The sequence below is a fragment of the Stigmatopora nigra genome, chromosome 22 (assembly GCF_051989575.1).
Source record: "Stigmatopora nigra isolate UIUO_SnigA chromosome 22, RoL_Snig_1.1, whole genome shotgun sequence".
In the NCBI taxonomy this organism is placed as follows: Eukaryota; Metazoa; Chordata; class Actinopteri; order Syngnathiformes; family Syngnathidae; genus Stigmatopora; species Stigmatopora nigra.
This window is the reverse complement of record NC_135529.1, coordinates 6,625,532-6,652,545: the sequence shown is the minus strand read 5'-3', so window position 1 is coordinate 6,652,545 and position 27,014 is coordinate 6,625,532. Positions and strand designations below refer to the sequence as shown.

The following is a 27,014-nucleotide window of genomic DNA, read 5'->3' as shown; positions in this document are numbered from 1 at the left end:
TTGGTGGATAACCAATTTAGGGTGTCCTCCACCTGGCAGTAGGCCTGGATAGCCCCCAGCACCCCCCGCGGCCCTTAGAAGGATGAGCAGTAATGAAAATGAAGGAATATTGAATTTACATCCAAGGATTTCTAAATGGAATTTGCCAGGAGTGCTTAAACTTTACCACATTGATTTTACATTAACCATGTTATTTTAGGACAGTGTAATCAACCCAAATGTGAAGTACCATTCCGCTATGTACTGTGTAGTAGTATATACATACTATCAACACTTGACCCTACAAACTGCAGTGCATGCTGGGAGAAACGGGTTGGCCTTGAAAACATGGCGTCTCACTGACAGCTCGGATTCTCATTATCGTCTTCGGCCACTTTAACAGTGGCTGGGGCACACGTACGGAGCGTCTTTTGGGGGGTCGCCGTCATTTTGTGTGTGGGGGAACTAAGATCAGCGATGACAGACACGATATCCGCCCCGAACCGACTGACTTTGTAAAGGCGTGGCACGATAACAGCTTTAGTGCGAGTGTCACGCCCACTCTGCTCGGGAACAGTAACGAGTCGACGCCGCACGGTAAGCCTGGTGAGGCAGACAGCTAGCAGCATCGGCCACTGCTAGCTCGGCTCGGCTCGGCGGACGGGAAAAGGAAGGTGCCGAGATGCGATGTGAACGCGACCTGCCATCGCTCGCTTTTCACCGTCCGGCCGCGGTCCGCTAGCTCGTAGCCTAGCACGGTGCGATTCGTCAAAAGACCGTCGTCAAAGGAGACGGGCTGGGCCAGCAGTCAATCGGTCTTGTATAGAAGCCGTAGCCAGGGCGTTTTCTGTCATTCGGGCTCTGAATTTTTAATGTTCGATCCCATTGGCATCACCGTCGGAGGAGAGAGCGATGGGCTCCGGTGCTGTGGACTCCTCCCAGTGGCTCTCAGTGAAGGAGGAAACCATTTTTCTCCACGATGGACTTATTCGGGTGACTGATTTGGCCGAATTACCCAGTGAAATTGGAGTATCAGAGCAGGGGGACACTGAGCAGGAGGTGAGTCGAATCACACGCCCATGACGGATCGTATGCAAGTGTTTATGAAAGGAACGCATGACAAGGACGTATGACAGCGATGGGCTTTGCTTGTTTTTGTTCATGATGTTGAATGTATTTGGGACTGTCTGCGGCAACACACCCTTGACGATAAAGATAGCGCTAACGTTTGCAACTTTTCCATTCCCTGCCCTGCTTTTTATCGACCCTGTGTCAAGGTGGCCGTCACTGCGTGTGCGTTTCCGTTCCATTCGTTCAGAATAAAAGTAAGGGAAAACCATCGTTATTTTACAAGGCGCCTCTTAATATGTGGGCCATTTTCAGGTTGCAGTGAAACCATTTTCATCTTACATTTATTTATTATATTGTAGCTCAGTTCATTCATTTATTTCCTTTATCCTCATTAGGGTCGCGGGGGTGCTGGAGCCTATCCCAGCTGCTCTGGTCAGCCGATCCCAGGGCAACCATGCAAACTTGTTTCCTCAACTTTGCCAATGATCATTCATTACAATTTTTTTGGAGCAGTGGTGCTGACTGCCTTTTGTCAATCAGAAGCACTATTTCTCAGAACAAGACACAAAAGAATAAACCTCCAGTTAAGTTTTACTGTAACATTAGTAGAGTTAGTGTAATGTAATCAATACAAATTGTGCCTGCTAAATGCCATAATAGTTTTTTCCCCTTTGTCCATCGTCCATAGGCCATTCACGCTAATCAATATCCGAAATGCTGCTTAAGTGCACATATGGTTTTACTTTGTTGTGCTTGTCCATTATTTCCTTGCGCAAAAGACTGTAGTCATGAGAAAGCCTTACCTTTTTATAGGTATAGATTTCATACATATTTTTGGGAAAATTAAAAAACACAGTTATATGAACTATCCAATTTATTCCATTGTTTTATTCCACTGTAATGTTTTTTTGTCAAGTAAATAAACTTTTTAAATTTCTCTCCTCTCCCATCATGTCCTGCATGACAGATTCTGACCTTTGAAACAAAGAACCCAGCCGAGCTGGCCGAGCGTCTACGTGCAGTCTGTGGGAATCAAAGTAACGCTTACGCCCGCCTATTGGAATACAGACTAAATGCTCTACGTGGGCTGTGGGGGGCGCAGCGGCAGCTGGCCCTGGAGGAGCAACAGGAGCGAGAAGGAACTGGGGGTGCTGATGAGGAGACCTTGGCCTTGCTCAAAAGACAAGGTCTGCTCCAGCAGCCCGAGCAGGCTCCCTTTACCTCCCGTGTCGGCCTGCTGTTGGTCTTCCCCCTGCTTCAGTCACAGAGCCGCAGCGACCCGGCTCTCTGTGGTGTCACGGCGGAGGTTCTTCTGGCCTGTCTCCGGGACTGCCAGCCACTCAGCCTCATCAAGGAGCCTGCCGACTGCCTGAATGGCCTGGAAGGGCTACTCTGCTCCTGGCTGGAAGATGGTGATCAAGAGCCCGGCAAAACACAAAGAGCGACACAGATGCAGATTCTCCACACCCCCAGACATCGGGAAAATGCTGCTGCTGCATTGGTTGCGCTTGCCTGTGCCAGGTGAGGCAAAAGCCAGAGAAATTCATTCACCCAATACATTTCGATTATACTTTTCAATTGTCTGTCATATCATCAAAGAAGTTATGTGGCTGATACCATTGAATAACGGTCTTTGGGGAGGATTTTCGCATTGGTAGAATTGCAGCAGGTTCACATTTCACAACCTTCCTACCTTTTATATTTTGTTCCGGTATGTTTATTTTTTAAAACGTATCAGTTCAGTACAAGATTCTTTATATCACAGCAGCATGTCATGTGAGTGACACCTTACTTTACATAAGATGGATTTGTGTGTGCTTCTGCTGGCGACAACTGATCTTGAGTTGTCAAAACCAGAGCTCTATTTTCTGTTCAGCTGATGGGGATTTTAACTCCTTGTTGCCCTATCATATATATTTATATCATTTTGAGGTTATTTAACAACATTGAGAATATCTATAGGAACCATAATGCTTGCATGTCATGTGATTATATTGGACAAATAATTTACATCAGCTATTATGACATTTTAACTCATGATGTTTGTAAATAATGTGCTTCACTTTAACATATCTGAGATTTGACATAGCTCCAGATACAGAAAAAAATATGATATAATATAATGTGTTGACATTGTGTTATGTAGCAGAGGCTCATCATACATTTCCAGGTCTGAATTTTGGTTCTTTTTTCCCCCTCAGAGGGTCTCTGAAGACCTTCATCCACACAGTGCACCTACTTCAGAAACAATCGGATCTGGGCCAGCTCCCAGTGTCAGATGTCCTGTACAGGTGACGACACTTTATTCTCGTTTTCCCATAAATATGACTGTATGACTCGGCTCTCGTGCCATTGAAATAACCCTCATTTCTGCTTCAGGCTTTTACTCTTGGAAGGAGGGCCAGGCTCTTCGTCCTGCTTGCTTGGGGGGAAACACAGTGTGTCCTGGGGTTTTGAGGATATGTTACCCACACCTGATAACTCGGCTGCAGGAGCTGAGAATAAAGGTGAAGAACCAATTAAATTAAAAATTATTATTAAAGTATTTTTTCCCCCTTAAATTATTTTTTTCATGCTTAAAGATGTTTAATCAAAAGCACAACAAATGAATGTGTAAGGGAAGCCATTCAGCGTTACGATATAAGCCAAGAGTGTAACTGTCATCACGGTAAAAAGCTGACAATGCAGTGATGACTCACCGATCAGTAAAATGGCTTCATAGAGTAAAAGAAAGTGATCAGTGGTAGTAAGAATTTTGCAATTGCTTGAGAAGCTAACACAAAATCATTTCGAGTTTATTTGATCTGTTTTTGTCGTCCTTTGTTTTCTCCAATGCAACCTGCAGATGACATCTTAATTCCCTTGTTGCAGAAATCAGCCTTCTTAGCCATGTAATTCTTTTTGTCCTATCTAGCTTACTTGATCTGTTTTTGTCGTTCTTTGTTTTCCCCAACACAACCGGCAGATGACCTCTTAATTCCCTTGTTGAAGAAATCACCCTTTTTAACCATGTAAATCTTTTTGTCCTATATTTTACAGACACCGACCTTGGGCGCTGTCTGGGTACAGATGGACTCTATCTGTACACCACAAACTCCTCTGGGAGAGGACTCAGTAAGCTTGGCTCTGGCTTACATGGAACACTGAGGTAACATAACACTTGTCTTTATTTGACAGCATTCTAAAAAAAAAAAAAGTAAGATGCTAAAAATATCTGTCATCTCATTCATCTATCTGCGTTATTTCCTTTATTTTCCTAACTGAATTTCTGTCTGGTTGGAGTCAGGTCCTGATTGAACGGTTTCTATTGATTATTGCAAGATGTGCCTGAATCCAATTTATATGGATATTTTCATTGCCTAGCTTAAACTGGCTTATTCCATGTTTAAAAACATCTTAAGCAATTCATAAACTAACCATTTGGACTTGGACTAGACTATAAACGATAGCGACCTCAACCCTATCACGTACTTGATTAGCTCAATAGTTCCACTTTTTAGACATTGTGGCAAGTAAATAAAGACTGTTTTATCACAATGTTTTTTCAATTGTACAAAATGTAAAAACAAAAACTCTGCGTTTGTCTGCAGGGGCTTTGTTTACTGTCGCAATGAAGAGCTGGAGCCGGGTTGGGTGGTATACAGCGGTGGTCGTCTTCTCCACCGCCCTTCTGCCTTTGACGCCAAGCCTCATCAGTTGTGCCAGGTCATCGACCCCTTCACTTTACAGGTAATGTGCTTTCAAACTCCACTATATGAGAGTTGGGAATTTAATGAAAGAATAGCATGACCAATCTCCTTCGCGTTGACATTTTTAGGTTTGCCAGATTGTACCCATGCCAGCCCATCACTTTTCTGTGGGCAGCAGCATGACCACGCTACATCTCTGCTCCGATGGAACTTACCTATATTGGGTTTGGTCCCCGGCCAGCCTCAACGAGAAGACCCAGAAAGGCCACTCTGTTTTTATGGATGTTTTTCATCTTTCTGTGAGTCTTTTTCCTTGTGCTATCCAGAAATAAACAGATTACTAGTAGACTTTAATGTCAGTGTTTAATGAGTTCTCTGCTTTGGTCTGTGCTGCAGATACAGACAGGACTGTGTGTTGCAGACATCTTGCAGGAGCGAGTTATTCTGACTCGCAAAGAAGGCGAGTCTTCCAAGTGCTTGAATGAGCTTCTTTTGAGTCGAATGTCTCGCTTTCGGGCCTCACATTCTGCCACATTGGCTGCTCTCACAGGCTCTACCATCTCCAACCCTGTGAAAGAGGAGCAATCTGGTAATCACTCTACTAAAAATCGAGTTGATTGAAAAATCGAGTAACATAGTTTGTCATTTCTATAGCTGTCAACACTAGCTGTGGACTCCCACTGAAGACTCTGAGGAAGACCCCAATGTATGTGTGTGGAACATACTTAGTGATGCTGGTCCCACCTCCTGGTGTATCTGGGAGCTCTGCGACTCGTTCTTTGTTTGGCGGCACCAGCAGCTTGTCCTCTTTGAAAAGTAAGAGCACATTGCCACAAAGATTTTTCTTAAAGCACCGTAAATTCAGCATTTGGTGTTGTCCATTAAAAGGTCTTACTGTCATTCCAGTATTAGCCTCCAGTTTAGTCTTCAACCTTGCTGATGGCCAGTTCAGTAGTCGTGCTGATCTCATTGACGCTCCTGGGAGCTCCCTAGGCAGAGGAGCTCAAGTGGCAGGACTTGGTGAGCACACATTTGTCAAGATAGCTCTGTGGGTAATTAAGTTCAACTAACTAAATTATGTTTTGCTGTGTGGTTTTCCAGGAGCATGTTACGATGCACTGAACAACTTGATCTGGACTTGCTCTAGTGATTACATAGATCAATGGTGTAATCCTGGGAACCAAGCTTTTCATCATGTGTGCCATAGGCTGGGTGTAAGCCATGTCATAAAAGAACCCAAAGGTTGGAAAGTAGTGCTTGAAGTAGCCATGTTTTATTTAATGTTTTGATAATTCACCATTCTCCATTGTTTCCCAATGTTTTGACTATTTCACAGAAGAAATGGTAGACACAAGTGAGGTGATCAACCAGCTACTTCATCATGTTGGTGCAATGTGTGTCCACCAACTTAACCTGATAGCAGCCAGCAGTAATAGCCTGCCCTTGGGTGTCCTACTGGGTAAACAACATCCTATTGAAGCCAGTCACTTTAGCAGCATCTGTGATATAATGGAGAAGGCCATGGTCAATGGAGATACCAGCATTATTCGCTGTATATTGGTTGTATTCCAGGTTGGTATTCTTCGACATTGACTGTGATGTATTCAGTAAGTTTCTTCATTTAATTATAGTTTTCAAGGTATCGTGTGTACTTTGTTTGTTTTCTGCAGGTTGTGTTTAGGTTCTTTAATCCTCAATCAGAGCAAAACAAAGAAAATGTACATAGGGCAGGCCTACTCTTGTGGCAGTTACTTATGGCTCCAGCAGATCAAATAGGGATGGAGATTCAGAGAGAGGTGTGCCTGGCCATTAGGTAAATATGATTGCCGATATCATATATTTTTCTCTATACAGATTGAATGCACATTGGAAAATATCCATTTCTGACATTTTTCTACAGTTCAGGCCTGAATACTTTGTATCAGGGTGAAGCTGAACTCAACAAACTACTGAAACTTGTTCTAAGTGAAGGTAATCCAATGAAGATATTTTTGAAAATTTAGGAAACCAATGTTAGTGTCCTTTTATAAGCAACATTTGTTCATTTAATCCACAGGCGAAAGAAACAGTGGTCTGTCCCAACTTCGGGATGTCATTCTCACCAATATGGCTGACCAACTGCAGAAAAATAGGTTTGGAAGTGAAGAAGATGACCACTACCGGTAATTGAACATTTACTGTCTACTTTTTTGTCTTTAGTATCCCAATTCCTACATAATAGATCTCATCACCACAAAAATATTTAATAATAAATGTTCTTTTTTTGTTAAATACAGGCTCAGTGATGATCTTCTGCAGTGCATCCTTAAGACTGTAGTTCGAGACTCCTGCCTCCTCATTACAAAATGTCAGACTGTGGCGCGAGATGACTTCCAGAAGATGCTCTCCACAGTGCCTGTATGCTTATGCTCACTCTTTTACAATTTGATCAAGCTTTGTATCTTTGCTCAAATGTGCCTTCTTCCCTGCAGGTGGTATCTCCTTGTCTACGCTATCTTATGGCTGTTCAGAACCACCTTCTCAGTAACACTGTTCTTATTCGTCCCGATGATAGCGATGACAGTGACAGCTCCCTACAAGGGGAAACAATGAAGGTACAGGTAAACATCCCCTTTAAATTCCCCTTCCTTTCCTGATGAGACGTTCTTTTATTACCCTCAATGCAGTCGGTGAAGGAGCATATTCATGCATATTATCCCTAATGACAGAAATGTAAACACTATAGTTTTATGTATGTGTTTGAGCTGTAAGGATCACAATAAAATATAGCATGCAAGCAATAGAGTTGATCCAAATTTTGGAGTGTTTGCAGTGTTACCGAAGTGTGGGCCTTTTCTCTGTGATGTCCTCAGGAGCTTCAAGGCAGTATTCTCTCCTTAGCAACCAAAATCCTGGTGGGATGTGATGAGGCACTGGAGACGCTGCAGTGGGTGACAACAGCTCTTATTAACAGTGAAATTCCTGACAAAGAAACAAGGTCTGTTTTCCCCCCCTAGTAGCTAGCTAATCAATGGCTAGTGTGCAGAATCATCATTTTCTTTTGTTACCCAAAGGCTAAAAGGTCTGGAGCAGGTAACTAAGGCCACCATGCTAGGACACCTCCTCCCCGTGCTGCTGACCTCTCTGATGCACCCAAACCTGCAAACCCTCACATTAGCTGATGCCCTCATGCCTCAGTTAGTGCAATTGGTTTTATACACCAGTCAGGTGTGTTCCAGTTTGTCCCTTTTTAAAAAGAAAAAGTCAATAAATCCTGAAAAAGGGTAATAGATATTCTCCTTTCATTTTCTGAACAGACTGCTCTTTTACTGAAGACTCAGTGTCCGCTTTTCTCAGAGGAGCCACTTTTGGGGGGAGGTGTTGGCCAGGGGATGAAGACCTCTGCTGCTGATGACAAGTATGTTATATTTAATGCCAAGAAAAAAATAGTACTGCCTGGACAATAGAGTATGTCAATGTGTTAGCTAAAAAGTCTTTCAGAAGATCCCTATTCTTTTTTCAATAGAATTCTTGATGAACGTGAGGAGCCTGGATTCTTGACAGGACTGAAGATCCCCGCCCCTTGGGCTGCTGGGAAGACAGTGGAAACTGTTCATCCTGTGAGGGACAACTATAAATTCAAGGAGACTGTGCACATTCCAGGGGCTCGCTGCTTGTACCTTCGCTTTGATTCTCGCTGTTCTTCTCAATATGATTATGATAAGGTAATTACTAAACAAAGTGGAGTTAGTTTTCGCTTAGCTGGCTATTGTTATGGTTACATTGTCATCTTTTTTTTTTTTTTAGTTGGTTATTTACGCCGGTCCCAACACTAATAGTCGTAAAGTAACAGAATATGGAGGAAATACTCTTGGCTATGGCAGTCGCAGTGTTTTGGGGACGGGATGGCCAAAGGATCTTGTCAAGGTAATGGAATCAATAAATGGTGATCCTTCATTTTTGTCTTGAATGGTTGATCTTTTTTTTTAGGTTGAAGGTGACACAGTGACTTTCTCATTTGAAATGAGAAGTGGACGAGAGCACAACACCCCTGATAAAGCAATGTGGGGGTTCTCTTGCACGGTTAGAGCACAGGTAAAATGCAGTAATACTGAGAGTTATTACTATCCCTACATTTAGTAGTCCTACTTATATAAAATTTCTATTTGAAAATGTTTATTATAATACCATAGCCTGGGGGAGAGGGAAAGATCCATATTTGTTGCTAAAAATGAGCTTAAAGGTCATTTTATATCCTTCTCACAATTAGAATACCCAGTGATATAATTACTTTATAGATACCAAGAGTACCTATAACTCAAAATGCATACAAAAGTTGCAGGACTTGAATCAGGATCAAAAAGCCAAGTCATTACCGACAAGCCCCTTCAACCCAATGACTCCAATATATTTTTCTGACGTCATCTTTTCAGGAATCATCCGAGGATGTCTCTGGAGGCCTCCCTTTCCTGGCAGACTTGGCACTCGGCCTCTCTGTGCTAGCATGCTCAATGCTGCGCATTCTATATAATGGGCCAGAAGTGACGAGAGAGGAGGATGCTTGCCACGATTTGCTTTGCTCAAAGCTTTTACAAAGGTGATGCACTAAATCAACATGCAATATTTAAATTTTTGTCTTATATGAGGATCTATCATATGGGTTGTATCTGCCGGAGTACACAAATATTGTCTACCAGAGCTTGGAAAATGTGTTACATTTAGTATAATGGAGAATGTTAATTTTTCTTTCTTCAGATGTCAGTGGCAGGTGGAAGCAAATGGTGCCCTCTCTCCTGCCCTTACCCCAAGCCCTTCTCCTCTGCCACTAACCATCGAAGAGGACCAAGAATTCACCTACCCTGTTGATGTACTCATTCCGCCTCCAGGATTTACATCCGGCACCTACTTCGACTTGCCGCGCATACGCCTCCCACCTGGCATCATGGGAAAGTTGCGAGAGATTTCTGGAAGAGCTCGCCCACAGTTTCGGCCCAGCATTAAGTAAGGACTCTCCCAAAAAGATAGGCTGCATGTCAATCTTCATATTTCAGTGCAATCCATTTTGCAGCATTTATTCACCCCCTGCTGACATATTTCCGCAATTTTTGTGACAATAGAAGGAATTTATGACTACTGTCAATATTTATTGCTATATTGCCCAGATTTAATGTAGTTATATGTTGCTTCTATTATTTATAGGGCTTGTTTTAAAAAATATATTACACATAGTGGAATATTACATGCTTATGTCCTTGACTATGTCATTTCTTAAAGAGAGGTGATCCGACCAGATGTCATGGAGGAGGTTATAGTGTCATGTGTCATAAAGCATCTCAGCTTGGTGGACGGCTTGCAGTCATTATTCAACTACCAGTACCGTGAAGAGCATGCAGAAGAGTTTGACCTGGTTTGCAAGATCATGGCAGAGACTTTTAAGAAGATAAATGCTATGGAACGTCAACTGCAGGTAAGATTTTTGCTTTCATTAGATTTAAAATCAACAAAAATTATTTTCACTGCAAGATTTTCCACGATTACCAGCTCTAATATCAAAGCATTAACTTCTCGAAAAGAAACTTCATATGATTTTCTTCTATGTTGGCTGCAGAGTGTCGCAGAATTGGAGCAGAAATGGCAGAATGAGGTAGAAGAGGCCCAACACGGCAAATTGGAGAACAACACCCCTTTCTTTCACGACTATCATTTCTTTGAGGTAAAGTGTTCAACATCGTATTCAAAACATTGCATTATAACTGAAAAATAACATTTATTTATGTTTTTTTTAATCCAGAATAAGATTAAAGAGCTTGAACTACTATGTTCCCTGAAAGAAGTCTCCCTTGATTTTAATGACTTGGAAAATGTTGTTCTGGGATTGAGGCAAGTTGCTTAAAATACACTCATGTTGTCTCTTTGGTTGTGAATGTGTTATAACCACGTTTAATGTTGGCACTTCCAGGGAGAAGTTCTTTCATGAGGTAAACACCAGGCACCTTAAAAGTAGCACCCCACTCACTAAAACAAGAGCACTGGTGAAGAGTCTTATGAATCGTACTGCGCTACTGCTTCACGTTACCATTGCGCCACATTGCCGAAGCCTAACCACGACACCTACTGGAACACCAGGCCAAGGTAGAAAGCACTTTTTAACTCTTAATAAAGACAAGACTGTATTTGAAGTATTGGTTGGGCAGCACATTTGATTCTTGTATGTCTATTAAAGCTTCCCAGTCAGTGTCAGATGCCAAAACTGTCATCTCCATTGTGAAGCAGCCTGTCTTCCTACGCAGCATGTCTGCACCCTCTGATTTAGAGATGATTGCTAATCAAGATCTGGAATTTACACATGCCACTCAAAGGTATGCATTTCTTTCTTTAAAGATAAAACTTAGAAATTTTCAAAGTTGAAGGATTTCTGTCTTTTTCCTGAAGGCGGCGACACCACCCAACTAGTCATCGCAGTAGCTCATTTACATTGCTGCAGTCTGTGGCTGTTGAGGACAGCAGAGACAAACCTACATACAGTGTTCTACTGGGTCAGCTCTTTGCATTTATCGGCACTGCACCTGATCAAGCTGTAAGTCTTGTTGCTTAGTTATTTTATCCAATTTCCCAAAATTTGTCAATTTGTGCACTGAATGTCCGTGACCTTTGGCCAAAAGGTGGGGAAAGTACTTGATGTAAAGATCATTTCTTTACCATAGACAAAAATGAAATACAGACCAGTCTTCGAAATTTAAAAATGACAGAAAAACCTCTTTCACTGTGCGTGTTTTTTTATTCTAAATTTTTTACCGAGGTATATTGATTAGACTGACACAACCCATTTGTCAAGAATAAGCAATGGCACTACTTCTGAAAAAAACTTGTACCTGAGTATAGAAGCAAAATCCTTTATACTTTGTTACTTCCCACCAGTGAATATGGCTAATATTGATTGTTCCTTGCAGGTGTCAAGCAGCAGTTTCCTGTCTGCTGCACAGACACGTTGGCGCCGTGGAAGCACACGAAAGCAGGCACTTGTTCATATGAGAGAGCTACTCACAGCTGCTGTCAGAGTAGGTGGGGTCACCCACCTGGTTGGGCCTGTTACCATGGTGTTGCAAGGAGGCCCAAGGTAAGAAAAGAATGTCAAATCAACACATACCTTCTTACTCTCCTTTTTTTAAAACCCGTTTTTGATTAATTTACACAGAATCGAGGAGCTGACCTGTGGCGGAATGGTCAAGCAAGTGCAAGAAGCCTTTGGGGAGACCATGACGTCTGTCGTGTCCCTTTGTGCTCGCTACCCTATTGCTTGTGCCAACAGTATCGGCTTGCTTTGCACAATACCCTACACAAGGCAAGAAATATATTTGCTCTCTTATGTATCTCTTGTCAGGGAACCTTTTCCATATTTATTGATTTCACCTTTCATTTAGGAGTGAGGAACAGTGCCTCGTTCGAAGTGGGCTGGTTCAGCTCATGGACAGCTTATGTAGCTTGAGTGGTCAGAGGGAATGCAGCTCAAGTGAAAAGCAAACCAAAAAGCAAAAGGTGGCATCTATGGCCTGGGCTGCCTTCCAGGTGCTCGCTAACCGCTGTATTGAATGGGAGAAAGTGGAAGGTATGGTTAATATAACATTGTATTTTCTTGTAAATCTGCCTTTTTCCCCCACAGTTCATTATATATTGAGAGATTATGGTAAAAAAAAAAATATAGTACTTTTTTTTAGCAGTTGTTTCTTTTGTTAAAGGTGGCTCGACAGATGGAGTGCACTCCGGTTTGGCTCGGCAGGTATCCAGTCTGCTGACTAATCATTTGGCCAGAGCTACAGAGTGCTGTGGGAATCAAGCGGCTGGCAATGATGCCTTACAAGATGTCCTCAGTCTTCTCAATGACCTTTCTAGGTAGATTTTGTCATGTAGTTGTGTGCTTTTTTTTCCAAATTGTGTTTATAAACAGCAAATGTCTTTTGTATTTCGCTTCAGGAGCAACATAGGAAAAGCTATCCTGAGCCAACCAGCCTGTGTTTCCAAGCTTTTGTCATTGTTGCTTGACCAGAGACCTTCCCCAAAGTTGGTTCTCATCATCCTGCAGCTTTGTCGAGCTGCCTTGCCCCTTATGAGCGTTGAGGACTGCGGTAATGTGGCCCTACCCACATGGAGCTTTTCTATAAACACACTCGATGCAGAGCAACAAGATGCTAATGACCCCGCTTCACGTATTGCTGCCTTGCTGCTAGCCAAGCTGGCAGATTATGTGGTACCAGGTTGGTGTCTCTTTGTCCTTGAATAACTACATATAGTTTGGGTTCTTATACTAATGTGGTCAACTCCTTGCCAGGTTGCCAGACCTTGCTCTCTCCCAGCTCTTCGGAGCCGGATACTGGTCTGTCTCGCGCCAGTTCCAAAGGAGCTCTGAAGAGTGAAGATGTTGGGGAGGAAGTTGAGGCTGTTGATGGTAAACTATCTATCTTCATTCATAAGAGAGAAGATCAGTCATCTCATGAGGTTCTTCAACCACTTCTTAGGTAAAATCACTCTTGAAAATGCTAAAAATTAAGTGTGAACCTCAGTAAGGTTACCAAACATTTTTCCAGTTTCACACAACAACTTTCTAGACAAGTGGTCTTTTTTTCCCTCTATCTAAAATGTAGTAGTTCAGAGGGACGGCCCTTCCGACTCGGCACTGGTGCAAACATGGAAAAGGTCGTTAAAATGGACAGAGATATGACCAAAGTAAGACCTGCAATATGATTTTTCTTTGGGGGGGGGGGAGGTTGTTTTGCCTGGTTATGATGGTCTGTGGCTTTTTCCAGAGTGGAAACTGTGAGGTGATCACGGAGGAAGCAGCGGCTGCTCTGAGAAAGGCCACTAAATGGGCTCAATCTGGTCTCATAGTGAGTGTCAGTCCGCCTATAGAGACGCTGACCCTAGAAAGCGCCGGGGGCATTACAAGTGGCGATAAGAAGAAAAGTGCTCAAACATCTGCGTGTAGGGACAGAAACACTGAGTTGGCCAGGTACTATGAACATGAGTGTTGGCACAATATCTTGTGTGTCGCTAATCTTTGAGACAAATTGAATCATGTCAAAAGCTTTCATTGAAATTGTGTTCCTCTACAGGTCGGACCCTGTTAGGCCATTCATCAGTGGGCATGTTGCCAACAGTATGGCTTCTGAAGTTATTGCTTTGTTGCACAGTCTGCTTACTGCACCAGAGTCAAACACAGCTCAGATTTGGACAAGCACTGCTGAAAAAGTAAGTTTGATGCTTTTTTCGATTGAGATTTTTTCAGGGCAAAACAATTTGACATTTAATAAACAAAGTGTGAGGTTGTCTGTCAGAGTGAATGGACAATTAGCAGCCAGTATTTGGGATGTTATTTAAAATCAATGATGAATCTATTCTTGGTCTATTAGGTGCTTTCCAGGGCACTGATGTTCATTCCTCAGTTGGGCAAGTATGCTGAGAGCATTTTGGAGACTGGAAGCAGCAGTGGCAGAAAACTAGCTAAACTTCAGGCCATCGGCAGGCAAGCAGTTGCTGCACTCTGTGCTTTGGGAGGCTTTAAAGAAACAATTAAAATTGGCTCTGAGGTTCAGGTAAAGGATGCACATTCTTAATAGCTTTTGGGAATTATGACGTTTATGAACATGATTCAGTATGCACCTCATATATCCAGGTGATAGGTAAAGGAGTCCTGGGAAGTGTGGGAATTGTGATGGCCATCAATGAACAGGAGGGCATTGCAACTGTCAAATTCCCCTCTTGCGACTACAGGAGAGCTTGCAAAGCCTCAGATGTGCTGACTGTACCAATATCCCGACTATGTACACCAAGATCTGAGGTAAGATTTCCTCCCTGTATCTTAATCAACTTAATTGCTTAACGGAGAGCAATATTCTGATACTGGTCTGATCTTTTCTGCCCAATCTGCAGGCATTACCCTTATACAAGTTGTCAATTACTGAGAAGGTCGTGCAAGCAGTGCAATCCATGCTTCTGCCACAGGAAGGCAGTCTGTCCATTCATACTTCTCTGCCAGCTACTGGAGATGGAGCTAGTCCAGTAATGGCCGCAGTTCGCTTGCTTGCTGAGATCAGAACTAGGTTTGTCACAAAATAGTTGGTCCTTCCAGTGGTTTTTGTTATTGTAATGTCATTTCATGAAAAAAAACATTTCTCATAGGTTTGAATTGATTAAATGATCTGTTTTCAGGGCATGCCTGGTTATGGCGCAGCTCTTGGAGGATAGTTCCTTTTGTGAAGAGTTCATACAGCAGTGTCCTGCAGCTGTGGAGGTTCTCAACCTGGTTGCTCAAGAATGTAGTCCTGGTAAGAAAACTTTAAACAAGTCAGTAATGCTCAGTTTCAGTGTCTTTTTTCCCCCTTTTCCCTCAGGAGAACGTCTTGGTATTGTTGAGGCTCAGTGCGAAAGAGTGAGAATGCTTTACCGAGACTGTGCTCGGCCTCCGCCGCCACCACTTCAGACAGACAGACGCCAGGTGGAGTTACCTGGGTTTAAAATTGAATTATTATGTAAAACCTTAAAACAATGTCTGACAGTATTTTCTTCTATTGTCTCCTCAGCCCAAAGAAATAACTTGGAGTCCGTCTCGAGTGTTCCCTCCTGTCCGGGCCTGCATGTTCTCTTCCCGTCTTACCTCAGTTACGTTCTTGGCTGACCCCAGTGCTGGAGGAGGGCTTCCCAGAGGCACCTTCATTTACGCCACCTCTCCTGTACCAATTCAGGTTGAACAGAAGTGGCTAAGATCTTCATCACAATTTTTTGGGGCCTCCTCGTGACTTTTTTTTTAAATTTCTGATTCTCTCCCCTCATAGGCACCCTCTTTTTATTGGGAGGTAGAAGTTGTCTCCTATGGAGACTCTGAGGAGGACAGTGGCCCCATTGTGTCCTTTGGTTTTGCCACTGAAGCCGAAAAGAGAGATGGAGCATGGACCAACCCTGTTGGGACATGTCTGTTTCACAAGTAAATTGATATTTTATACACATCAGCAATGGTGCACTATTGTCTGAGTTGTTCTTTTTTTACACTGTTTTTAGGTGAGTGTAAAGAGTTATATCAATTTTTGTTGCTTTTTGTCTTTTGCAGTAATGGAAGGGCAGTGCATTATAATGGCTCCAGTCTACTACAGTGGAAGAGCGTTAGGCTCGACATGTCTCTAATTCCTGGTGGGTTAGCTTTTTTTGTTTTGCATTTATATTCAGCAAAAGAAATTCCTCAACGTAGCGGAATCTCTACTGCTGGAGAATGCGAATGTTTGATTTCCGCACATTTTGCATTTTCCAACCAACACAGGTGATGTGGCTGGAATTGGTTGGGAGCGTTCAGAAGGTACGCCTCCACCCCCTGGCCAGGCCCCAAAAGGACGTGTCTACTTCACCTATTGTGGCCAAAGGCTTAACCCTGTCCTTGAAGAGGTGGCGGGTGGAATGTGGCCCTTGGTTCACATTCAAAAAAAGGTATGCTAATCACATCTAATGGCACAATTTTCCTTTTGTATTCAGAAAAAAAAGAAAAATGACCTCTGTTGTAGAATTCCAAGATTCGGGCCAACTTCGGGAACCGTCCTTTTGCATATGCTGAAGGCCAAGCACACAGGAATGCTGCTGACTTGTGCATAGATCTCGCAGAAGAAATAAGTGCAAATTTTGAAGCGCTGCCCTTTGCTATGGCCTCAGACAGTGATAACGATGCAGGTGCAAGCGTTACATCTGACTCAGGCTCCCATGGACCCCCCTGCCGGATTGCTGCAGTGGCGGTCCCTCAGCAACGTATATATATTAATATGTTTCACAATTACTCCATCTGAGTCTCTGGCATCTGACTGGCAACATGAAAATATTTTTTGGGTCTTTTTCAGAATACAATAGTGACTTGTCCTGCCATTACAAAGTGGAGCTGAGCTATGAGAACCTGGTTACTTCTGGACCAGATACCCACCCTCCGCCAATTGCAGATGACGAGAGTGACGATGAGGATGATGACGATGTTCCCAGGGTGAGTGGGCTCCTCATTTTGTGATCGTATCACCATTTTCTTCTCCATATTTCATGGTTCCATTTCAATCTCAGGAGGACCACTATGCCTTGCTGGTAAAGGCCTGGGAAACCAAAGTGTTCCCCACCATTCGAAGGAGGTTCCGTAATGAAGCGGAGAGGAAATCTGGTCTGGACCAAATTAAAGGAGCCTTGCAGCTTGGTAAAAAGAAAACATATATGAAGTCAAAAACGTAGAGAAATTCCCTGAATTCCCTTTCATCAAGACACATCTGTGTTCAAATAACAACAGGCATGGTTGATATTGCAAGACAGACAGTGGAGTTCTTGTATGAGGAGAATGGCGGCATTCCTCGAGACCTCTACCTCCCCACCATAGAAGATATCAAAGATGAGGCCAACAAATTCACTATTGATAAAGTTCGCAAAGGTACTTGTTTAATCGTACATGAAGCATTCATTCAGTCCAAACTCATGATTAATACTTTGTGTCATTCTCATGTATTTTCTCTTTCTTTATACAGGCTTAACTGTAGTTATCCGCTGTCCAGATAGCAATAATACCAACAGCACAACAGGTGGAACAGCACTGCCCAAGTTTGCCATTCGGGGCATGTTGAAAACTTTTGGTTTGCATGGAGTCGTGTTGGACGTCGACTCTGTAAGGGCAATTCCCAACATTTCGCTTTTTTGTGTACATTCTGGGCCAAATTCAATTTTTTTATGTTTTTTCCCCAGTTGAATGAACTGGTACAGGTGGAAACATACCTTCGCAGTGAGGGCGTGCTCGTGAGGTACTGGTACCCTATTGAAATTTTGGAACGCCCGCCTGCTGGATCTCGACGTACTGCATCCAATGGTTTAGTCTCACTCGACAGTAGCAACATTCAGATTCACAGGTATCTTCTAACCCTGATCTTGCATGTTCCTGCTTGCATTCTACCTTCTAATCAATGATCTATTTTCCAATTGTTACCTTAGAGAGCTACTTCGCTGTGAGAGTGCCCTTGCTCGATTATACTGCCGAATGGCTTTATTGAACATCTACGCCCCCAAAAATCCCCACACTTTCACGCGTCTCTTCCACATACCTGCAATCCGAGACATCACTTTGGAACACCTGCAACTTCTGTCTAACCAGCTGTTAGCTCCCCCTCTTCCCGGTAAGTGATCAAATATTGTAGAAATACACCTTTTTCTGAGTGATCCAGTCTATGTACATTTGCCTATTTTCTTCTAGATGGCACTATTAGTTCTGGTTCCATCCTCTTGGCCCAATCAGTGCTTCACAACCTCCAAGATCAAAGCTGTTCTCCGACAGATTTATTCTATCAGGGAAATGCTCAACCCATCCGGGAATGGCTGACTGTGGCCATCACTCGTGCCTTGCATCAAGGAGAGGAAAGTTTACTTGAGCTAACTAAACAGATCTGCTGTTTTCTACAGGTTAGCTTTGCCCGTCATTGATTCATTGAACCTCTGTAAATGCAGGCTAAGGTGAAATAAGATGTGTGTTTTGATTTTTTTTTTTTTTTTAGCAAGCACCAGAACAGTTTACATCAGAAGAGTTCCCTGTAACGGAGTCAAAAGTGAGCATGGACGTCAGCTTTCCAGGAGCTGCATTTGTGATTGTATCATGTAAAGAGAGCCAACTTGGCTGCCGCAAAGAGTAAGAAAACGGACCATTTTATTATTTTTTTCTTCTTCTCCCATGTCACTTCATTATGCTCTGCTCAAATGTGAAACTTTCCTTTTAGCTCTAGCCTGTACAAGGCTCCATGGGCAAGAGTAATGCTTTATGGTCTTGGTCACAAAGTGCGTCGAAATGGACAGCTTAATTTGATGGAGGCTGTTTGCTATCCTTTGGATGCCTCACCTGCCAACACAGGCCTTACTCCTCCTCCCACCACTAACCAATACCCCTCTGTCATTATTCCAACTGACAAAGTACACATTAAACTGGGTATGTATTCATTTAATTATGCCTTGAAGTGGGGATTTATGAATAATTTTTTTTATGGATTCCAGGTGTGTCGCCTCCTCCTGGAGCTGTATTGGTGCTACATTCCCTGCCTCTGGAGTTTCCTCTGGCCATGGCCTTTGCCGAGCAGCTTTTGACTTGGAAGCTGGGAGAGAGTAGCGACCGATCTGAAGATGAGCTGGACACAGTGCCGTCTTCTGTGCTGCTGCAAGTGGTTGAACTGCTTGGTAGGTGCAACATTTGAACATAGAATGGGATTCTACACTTGTACATTTTATTGGCTTATATATTTAGATATTTAAATATTGTCAGTGCTGACTTGTTTTTGCTCATAATAGGCGGTTTACTCTGGACCACTGATTTGGCTCCCTCCATCAAAGAACTCAGCTTTCACTTGCTAGCTGAACTCCTGCGGAAGATTCACCACTTGGAGAGGCATAAAGGTCCCTCTGGCTTGTCCAGCTCCATCGCACTGTTACTCAACCCCTGCCTCGCCGTACTCATGGCTCTGCAGACAGAACTCCGGAAGCTTTACGATCGAGAAACCCAGAGATGGACTGCAGGTGGAGCCGGGGCCGGGGAATCATCATCCGGGTGTGTTGCTTTGGCACTAGCAGCGGAGCAAAGTCGCTTCTCCACCTACTTTCATGCCCTAATGGAGGTCTGTCTAGCCGTGACAGAGGTGACTCTCCCTCTGAATGTTGGAGGTTCCACAGTTGGGACCCTGACTTCCACCAGTGCTCCCAACCTCAGCGATTCTTCCTCATCCTCATCATCTTCCCCTGGCCAGACACCACAGAGCCCCAGCCTGCTATCAAAACGTAAGAAGGTGAAGATGAAGCGTGAGAGAGCAGCGGCCGCAGTGGCCGCCGTGGTTTTCGGTAAAAGGGGAAGCGGCGGCCGTCTTTCCGAGAGTGATAGCGCTCTCTTGAACATGGCGAGTAGTAAACCCGAAGACATGTTGTGGTTCCACCGCTGCTTAACTCTTTTGATGATTCTTCGACATCTGGCCAATAAAGACCCCCAGGGTTTGAGTGTGACAAGTGATGCGGTAACAGACGCTTGCCAGGCTCTGGTGGGTCCCACAGCCCACAGCCGCCTATTGGTGCTTTCGGGTATCCCCACACATCTCGAAGAGGCCGTGGTCCGAAATGCCATCCGCAAGGCTTGCAACGCACATGGAGGGCTTTTCAAAGACGAAGTCTACATCCCCCTCCAGGAAGAGGACCCGAAGAAAAGCAAATTGGGGGCCATGGTACCAAGCCCTCAGGGGGATAAAGTAAACACCGAATCTGAACGCCCCTTCCCGCACAGCGGCGGTCCTGAGAGTCCCGACAGCTCCAGTAGCGTGACTCCAGCAATGAGCGTGAGCGCGTCCGCTTCCACTAGCCAAACTTCCATCTGCAGCTCCTCACAGGGCGTCGCTCGCACCGCTAGTGAACTTTCCGTCGATCAGGAACAATTACCTGTCCCGGCTGTCCACCCTGCCTCTGCGGCGGCTGCCGGAAACTACCCCCAGCAGGGCTCCCATGAACCTCAAACCGTTTCTAGTCAAGAGAGCCTAGATACTTCTCTCTGTAGCACAGGAAGCTTGGGGAGTCTCGGTAGCTTTGGGGAGCCCGTGGACACTGCAGAGACGGCGTCAGTGTCAGACGCAGGCTCAATGCACACAGTTACCTCGCAGGAAAGCAATGTGGTCATGGCAAGGCCCATCAAAGGTTACGCTGTCATCGAGGTGAGTCTTACCTCATTTTATTTCTATTGTATATATTTTTTAACACATTTTTTGATGCCTACTTGATGAAACTTTAGATTTCATTGTGCTGTGGTATTGGATTTTAATGACAATAAAGGCATTCAATAAATATCTTTGGAGTTTACACAGCCCATTTCAAAATTGAAAGACATTTGATGTCTTTTAACAGGTGCGTTCTCGAGCCAAAGTGGAGAAAATTCGTGCTAGTCTTTTTAACAGCAGTGACCTAATTGGCTTGTCCAGCCTGGAAGGTGAAGACGAGCTAATGGAGTTGACCAATGAGGAGATTCTCACAGCGTCCAGTGTCAATCAAAGTCTCTTTGATACTCAGGGTAGTTCTGCTCTTGAGGACTATTTTCTGGACAAGTCAATCAGAGGTTGGTTTATGACTAGCAATCCTTTTTGTTCTGACACATTACTTTGTCCTAATATTTACATTAAATGAAATATTTCCCAAGGTGACAAGCTTGTTCCTGGAGCACGAGACGTTCTCATTGACATTTTTAAGAGTTGTGTGCACTCGGAACAAATGCTCAGCCTCACACCTGCCAAGCCAGTCAAAGTGTCTGATATTTACCTCAGCAAAGAGCAGATCAACTCTCAGACCCCTGGAAACCTGCTACATACTTTCTTTACTAATGTACGGCCTCCTAAGAAAGTGCTTGAAGATCAACTTACTCAGGTAAATCACAGGACAATCTTCAAAAACTATGCTATGACACCTACATTGTTCATTATAGTTAACAGATTGTTTTTTTAAATGCAGATTCTAAGAAAATATGGCATCCCTAAACCTAATAAGAACAAATACAGCAAGGCAGGGAAAGAACAACACCAAGGTAAGGTCGTAAGCACCAAGAGGGCAATCACCAAACCTCCCACTAAGGAAAAGTCTGTTCTCAATAGTGTAAGGTAAGAAGTACATACAATTCATTTTCTTTAGTACATTTGGGTGTTTTCATACTTTTTAAAGATTTGACAAGACTTTTATTTTCATCCATCTCTGCAAGGACTGCACTCAGTGAGAAAAAGACGGTCCTTAAACCTAAATCTCCAGAAAAGTCTAGACATGATGAGAAAGATGTGGACAAGTCTCCTGCTAAAAAGCTTGAAGGTTTGTCCCTAATTGAAAAAGCCATAAAAGTTCCAGCCAATTCTCTCAATTATTATTAATATTTGCAAATACTGGTATATTTAAAAAGCCGTGCTATGTATGTACATGGGTTTATTTGCCATGTTTGTTTCTTTAGTCTCAGAAGAGAAGTTCCTGACACTGGAAGGCTTCCATAGGTTTGCAATTGACCGAGCCAAGCAGGACATCCGCAGTGTCTGGAGGGCAATTCTAGCATGTGGCTACGACCTTCACTTTGAAAGGTGAGACATGGAATGCAAGACCCTTCTAACACCTTCCAGTCTGATGTAATCCTGGTATCCGAGAACCCACTATGCATGCTCTACTATAAATATATTTCTACACATACTGTATTTTTCTATATGCCTGTATTACTGTAATGCAAAAAAAATCTTCTTTTAAAGCTGATTTTTGTAGAACGTGACAATCCTTTTTAGTCAATAATCTTGATTTTTGTCAGGTGTACCTGTATCGACACGCGCCATGCTCAGAAGACTTGCAGGAAGTGGACTTTGGAAATGGACGTGGCATTGGTCCAATACATCAACCGGCTGTGTCGTCACCTCGCCATCACGCCGGCGAGACTTCATCCCCACGAAGTGTACTTGGATTCCAGGGATTGTGTCGATCCACGTGTGGCCAGCCTGCTTAGTTAGTAACACACTTCAACATCTGTTTCTTTCCCCCAGGTATTTCATCTGTAGCTGATGCCAGTCAATAAGCCAGTCTAACAAAGTTTTGTGTCTTTTAAAGATGTGTCTGTCGAGAGCTTGCGGTTGCGTTTTGCTCTGCTTCAGTCCCTCAATAATACTCTGGAGAGTTTCTTCCTGCCACTAGTGGAGTTAAGGCAGACATGCACTTATCAGAACAGTATTGCAGCCTTATTGTGCGAGGCCAAAGGTACGTTGGGACCTTGTTGGGTTTTTTTTTTCTCCTGAAGTTTAGGGTCTGTACGAGCAGTTGAAATTCCTTTTTTCCCCACACAAACCTCCCACTTTTTAATCCTCACAGGGCTGATTTACTATGACACTAAGGTCACCGTAATGAATAGAATACTGAATGCCACAGTGCAACGAACTGCAGACCACGCAGCTCCAGAGATTACATTGGATCCTCTTGAGATTGTTGGAGGTAGAAATCATTTCATGTTTTTGAACAAATCCCAATTGTATGCATCTGTCCTTTTGTTGAACTGCTTCTACCTTTTAAAATACATCCTCTTAATGTACTGCAGGTGAGATTAGATCTTCAGAGAACACATACTTCTGCCAGGCTGCACGACAGCTGGCATGCATGCCCTCTTCACAGCTTTGTGTGAAATTAGCCAGCGGAGGGGACCCAACCTATGCTTTCAACATCCGCTTCACAGGGGAAGAAGTTCACGGCACAAGTTAGATATTCTACTTTTTTTATCTGCCCTGAACATTGTTTCCATGCTTCCAGTTTGCAGCACTTAGCTTTGTTTCTCACCAGGCGGTTCCTTCAGGCACTTCCTTTGGCAAGTGTGCAAAGAATTGCAAAGTTCAGCCCTTTCTCTGCTGCTTCCTTGTCCTAGTGCTGCAGCCAACCGTAACAAGGTAAGCCCTGTGTGTTTTCTTCAACTCTTTGGCTACCATCGTTGGTGATAGAGTTCAATTTGGAATGGGAGGCCTTGTTAATGGCATTAAATTAGTTCAAAATAAAGACATTTTATTTCCTATCTTGTGTGTGTGGTGCTTTGTATTCTGTAAATGGGACTATTTGAGTCATTTATGATACTCATTATTAATATTAAGATATGTTTTCTTTTGCATGCTCAGGGGAAGTTCATATTGACACCATCCCCTATCAGCTATGCGGAGGAGCAGTTGTTGCACTTCTTTGGTCAGCTACTTGGAATCGCCATACGTGCAGATGTTCCGCTTCCTTTGGACCTGCTGAGCTCATTTTGGAAAGGCCTGGTCGGAGAAGCCCTTGACCCAGAGCAAGACCTCCAGGAAGCAGATATGCTTACCTACAACTACGTCAAGAAATTTGAAACTGTAATCTATCAGTACTCTCTATTTTTCCCCCAAAATATCCTCTCTCCCCAATTTAACGCCTGGCCACACTTCACACTCCCCTTAACTGTTTTTGTAGGTTAATGACGAAGCAGAACTGGAGGCACTGTGTGCTGAGATTTCCTCCCAACACCATTCAGGTGAGAGCCCCGATTCCCCCGGCAGGACCTGCTGTTCTTTTACCTACATCACCATGACGGGGGAGGAGGCGGAGCTTTGTCGGGGAGGACGGAACCTCACTGTCGGGTGACTGTCGACGGCAGACGTTTTTCCCGCGGTGACTCAACACTTTTTTAACACACAGTACTACTTTTATGCTTGCATTTTTAGTTGGGAGAACAAGGACGTGTACGCACGGGCCGTACAGAGCCTTCGTTTGAGGGAACTGCAGAATCCGGAGTGCATGACGGCAGTGCGTGCAGGGCTGGCCTCAATAATTCCTCTCCAGCTACTCACCATGCTCAGCCCACTGGAGATGGAACTTCGGACCTGCGGTTTGCCCTACATTAACCTAGAGTTCCTCAAGGTTTACCACCCTTTTTAATCCATATGGTTCAAATATATTTGGGGATTCTTTAACAAATCTCCCCTTTTTCGCCCCTCCTTGTTAGGCTCATACAATGTATCAAGTTGGCCTAATGGAAACGGATCAACATATTGAGTTCTTCTGGAGCGCTCTAGAAATGTTCACTCAGGAGGAGCTATGTAAGTTCATCAAGTTTGCCTGCAACCAAGAACGCATCCCCTTCACTTGTCCCTGCAAGGATGGAGGACATGACACCGCCCATGTTCCTCCATACCCTATGAAGATTGCACCCCCCGATGGAGCGGCAGGTAAGTGTTATCATCTTGATCTTCTTATTTATGCTGTATAGCAAAAAGCATGCACCCATCAAGAAACTTATTTAAGTCGTGGTTTTGATTTATTTGATGTGAAACTGTGGATAGTCACGAATCTCACACATGTGCTATTATTTGTTATAGATATGCATTTATTTAATAAGCAAATCAATTGTATGCTTTTCGGTGGCACACCTGATGATATATATTGAAGCCCTGATTTATTTCATATATAACAATTTTGCACTAATAGCATAATATCTTTTTTCCCGTTGTGACAGGTCAGCCAGACGCTCGTTACATCCGTGTGGAGACCTGTATGTTCATGGTTAAACTGCCACAGTACACCTCTTTGGATGTGATGCTGGAGAAACTACGTTACGCCATCCATTACCGCGAGGACCCTCTTAGTGGCTAGTAGACCTTTTCTTCTCCATTTTTTTTTTACACTCTAAGCTACCTGACCCCCTTCATCCCTCCTGCCTCAGAGATTTTACTCCGATCGTCACTTTTTTTGTTTTGTTTATTTTAGTAGTTTTCCCAACGCTTTGCATGTTGATTCTTGACTTGCTCACTTTTGACTCTGCTGGTGAGGATATCACAGTCTCTCATCACAAGTGACTCCTACACATATGTGAGTGTCTGTTCTGGTTGCACTGAGTAATGGCACAACTGTTGCACTGGTTATTGATTGATTGCTCCCCCTAATTGTTTTTTGTGGAGTGCTAAAAAAAATGTGAAAAAGTGCAAACGCTTCCAAACTACAACAGCTGACTATTGCGTTCCCCCAATGATAAGATGTGAAAAAAATGCCTTTCCACTAAAATGAAAGCCCCCCAGAATGAAGCTGCATCAACACACATTTATTGTAGCTGGTGTGTTATATGACAACTTCCTTGAAGTCTCGAGCATAGACTATTACGTAGTTTACTGGCTACTAAAAATAACGGAACAAAAGTATGTCTATACAACCTGAACCGGTCGTTGTAAGATTCTGAAGATGCGATCGGAATCCTAGAATCATTTTCTCATTGATTTGGTATCGTAGTGGTCCTGTAGACGCTGCTATTAGTGAGGCCTGCAAGTTGCTATGGTGATGTAAAGTTGTGAGTGTGGAGGGAGACCATGTTGTCATGAGTTGTCCCTCCCATATGTGTGCTTTCGCTACTGAATGTGAACAAAAAAAACAAAAAACAAATCCCACTCCCTGTCCCCAACATACACAATCTACACTCATTTGTGGGGCGCTGATTAGGAGAAGGGGCAGTAAGTTCTCTTCGGTTCAGCCTTGTAATTGTTTTCTTTAATGGAAGAACAATATCTTATTTTACTTTTTTTTTTTAAAGATACTCATAACTAAATGTTTGTGTAAAAATATTGGAGAACAAATGTAAATATATTATGTTTGAGTCTAGTTTTTAATGATTGCTATTTCACCTTAAGTTTTGCTTTGCACTATTCTTCCAAAAAAAAACAAAAAAAGGCCAAACTGTGTGATGTCTGTTAGATATCCAGTTTGTTGTGGTCTTTATTTTATGGTTTTGAGGGGGTCAATCACTTTGTGACATGCTCAGACGGATTCATTTTCTACTACTCATGGTGCAACATGTTTTCTTGTGTGAGTAAAACCATTTTTGACCTGATCCAAGCAAATAACACAACCGAATTGAAATGTGACACATTGCCGAGACTTTACATTTAATTCTGTTCTTTTTGAGAGCTTAATTTAACGCTGCTGTTGAGGATTGCCCTTGCTTTCTATTTCCTCCCTGGTGTGGGGGGTCATTAGATGGGTGACACAAAGGACTTCTTCTTAAGAATGAGGCAATGCGGTAAATATCTGCTGTACATTTTACTTGATATTTATTACAATTATTTATGTTTGCATTAACTTAACTTTTATTGTCTTACCTCTGCACATTGGAAAACTCAACAACGTAAAATGGATTATACATTATACACAAATGTAAAGAATCGGATGATGGCATTTGAGTTTCTGTGTCACAATAAAGACATCATGTACAAACACTGATTTTTCTGCATTTTGATTTTTGTCCCCCTTAACAATGGCTTTATATATTCGACATGTTGCGTGAATAGGAACCCCCTCCCCCCATGTGCTATGCTTTTTATGTAAGACCCCTTGACTGACTACTGTTACATCACTAAAACTTGTGAACCAGACACCTTAGCGAAGGCCAGAGCTGGGCCAAACCAGTTTAAGCTAGATGGCATTCACGCGCCCAGCAATTCTATGACTTCCTTTACTCAATCGTATAACATTTCTTTGCTTCTCTTTCCATTCCACAGCAAAGTCATTCCTGGAGAGGTTGAAATTCATCATGTTATGGAAGTATTTTGACATGTTGATTGAACCAATACATAAAAGAAGTAGCTTTAGTTCCTGGCCAATAAAAAGTTGGAAAATGGGCCACTTCCCCAAAGCATTAGCCTACTCACAAGACTTGGAATTTATTTCAAGTGTTAAATTGTGATGTGTCATGCCTCATGCTACTGACCCACAAATGGTACGCAATGCACA

The 27,014-nt window shown here is 43.2% G+C and overlaps 1 protein-coding gene across 2 annotated transcripts; it reads left to right on the top strand.

Moving 5' to 3' along the window:
• The first annotated feature begins 307 nt into the window (after nt 1-307).
• Nucleotides 308-26,504, top strand: LOC144215319 (putative E3 ubiquitin-protein ligase HECTD4). 2 transcript variants are annotated; one of them, XM_077744151.1, is made up of 76 exons: nt 308-1,038; nt 2,018-2,571; nt 3,252-3,341; nt 3,430-3,557; nt 4,090-4,198; nt 4,641-4,779; nt 4,868-5,038; nt 5,136-5,328; nt 5,394-5,555; nt 5,646-5,759; nt 5,841-5,981; nt 6,076-6,311; nt 6,410-6,552; nt 6,640-6,710; nt 6,796-6,901; nt 7,016-7,136; nt 7,211-7,333; nt 7,592-7,716; nt 7,793-7,946; nt 8,036-8,136; nt 8,245-8,443; nt 8,526-8,645; nt 8,709-8,813; nt 9,152-9,315; nt 9,474-9,719; nt 9,993-10,185; nt 10,327-10,431; nt 10,510-10,598; nt 10,678-10,850; nt 10,942-11,077; nt 11,151-11,295; nt 11,669-11,835; nt 11,914-12,060; nt 12,140-12,324; nt 12,455-12,608; nt 12,690-12,970; nt 13,045-13,231; nt 13,358-13,439; nt 13,520-13,722; nt 13,826-13,961; nt 14,123-14,305; nt 14,386-14,550; nt 14,643-14,812; nt 14,922-15,037; nt 15,104-15,207; nt 15,293-15,454; nt 15,545-15,693; nt 15,817-15,896; nt 16,024-16,187; nt 16,262-16,499; nt 16,589-16,725; nt 16,800-16,926; nt 17,017-17,154; nt 17,249-17,385; nt 17,463-17,623; nt 17,706-17,887; nt 17,965-18,170; nt 18,263-18,393; nt 18,482-18,687; nt 18,753-18,932; nt 19,044-20,440; nt 20,631-20,838; nt 20,920-21,143; nt 21,228-21,373; nt 21,472-21,575; nt 21,712-21,835; nt 22,054-22,244; nt 22,347-22,493; nt 22,605-22,724; nt 22,828-22,983; nt 23,067-23,170; nt 23,393-23,614; nt 23,712-23,878; nt 23,963-24,158; nt 24,244-24,466; nt 24,754-26,504. In XM_077744151.1, the coding sequence occupies exons 1-76, from the start codon at nt 892-894 to the stop codon at nt 24,888-24,890; spliced, it is 13,347 nt and encodes a 4,448-aa protein (XP_077600277.1). In that variant the 5' UTR covers nt 308-891; the 3' UTR covers nt 24,891-26,504. The 2 variants fall into 2 exon arrangements, with proteins under 2 accessions (XP_077600277.1, XP_077600275.1); XM_077744149.1 differs by having other exon boundaries at nt 7,211-7,339.
• The last annotated feature ends 510 nt before the right edge of the window (nt 26,505-27,014 follow it).

Bases quoted from the DNA above. Each gene is read 5' to 3' on its own strand.
- LOC144215319 (XM_077744149.1), top strand. From the start codon at position 892: ATGGGCTCCGGTGCTGTGGACTCCTCCCAGTGGCTCTCAGTGAAGGAG. The intron at 14,551-14,642 runs GTAAGATTTCCT...CCCAATCTGCAG, and splicing joins TATGTACACCAAGATCTGAG to GCATTACCCTTATACAAGTT. The intron at 16,500-16,588 runs GTATATATATTA...GGTCTTTTTCAG, and splicing joins AGTGGCGGTCCCTCAGCAAC to AATACAATAGTGACTTGTCC.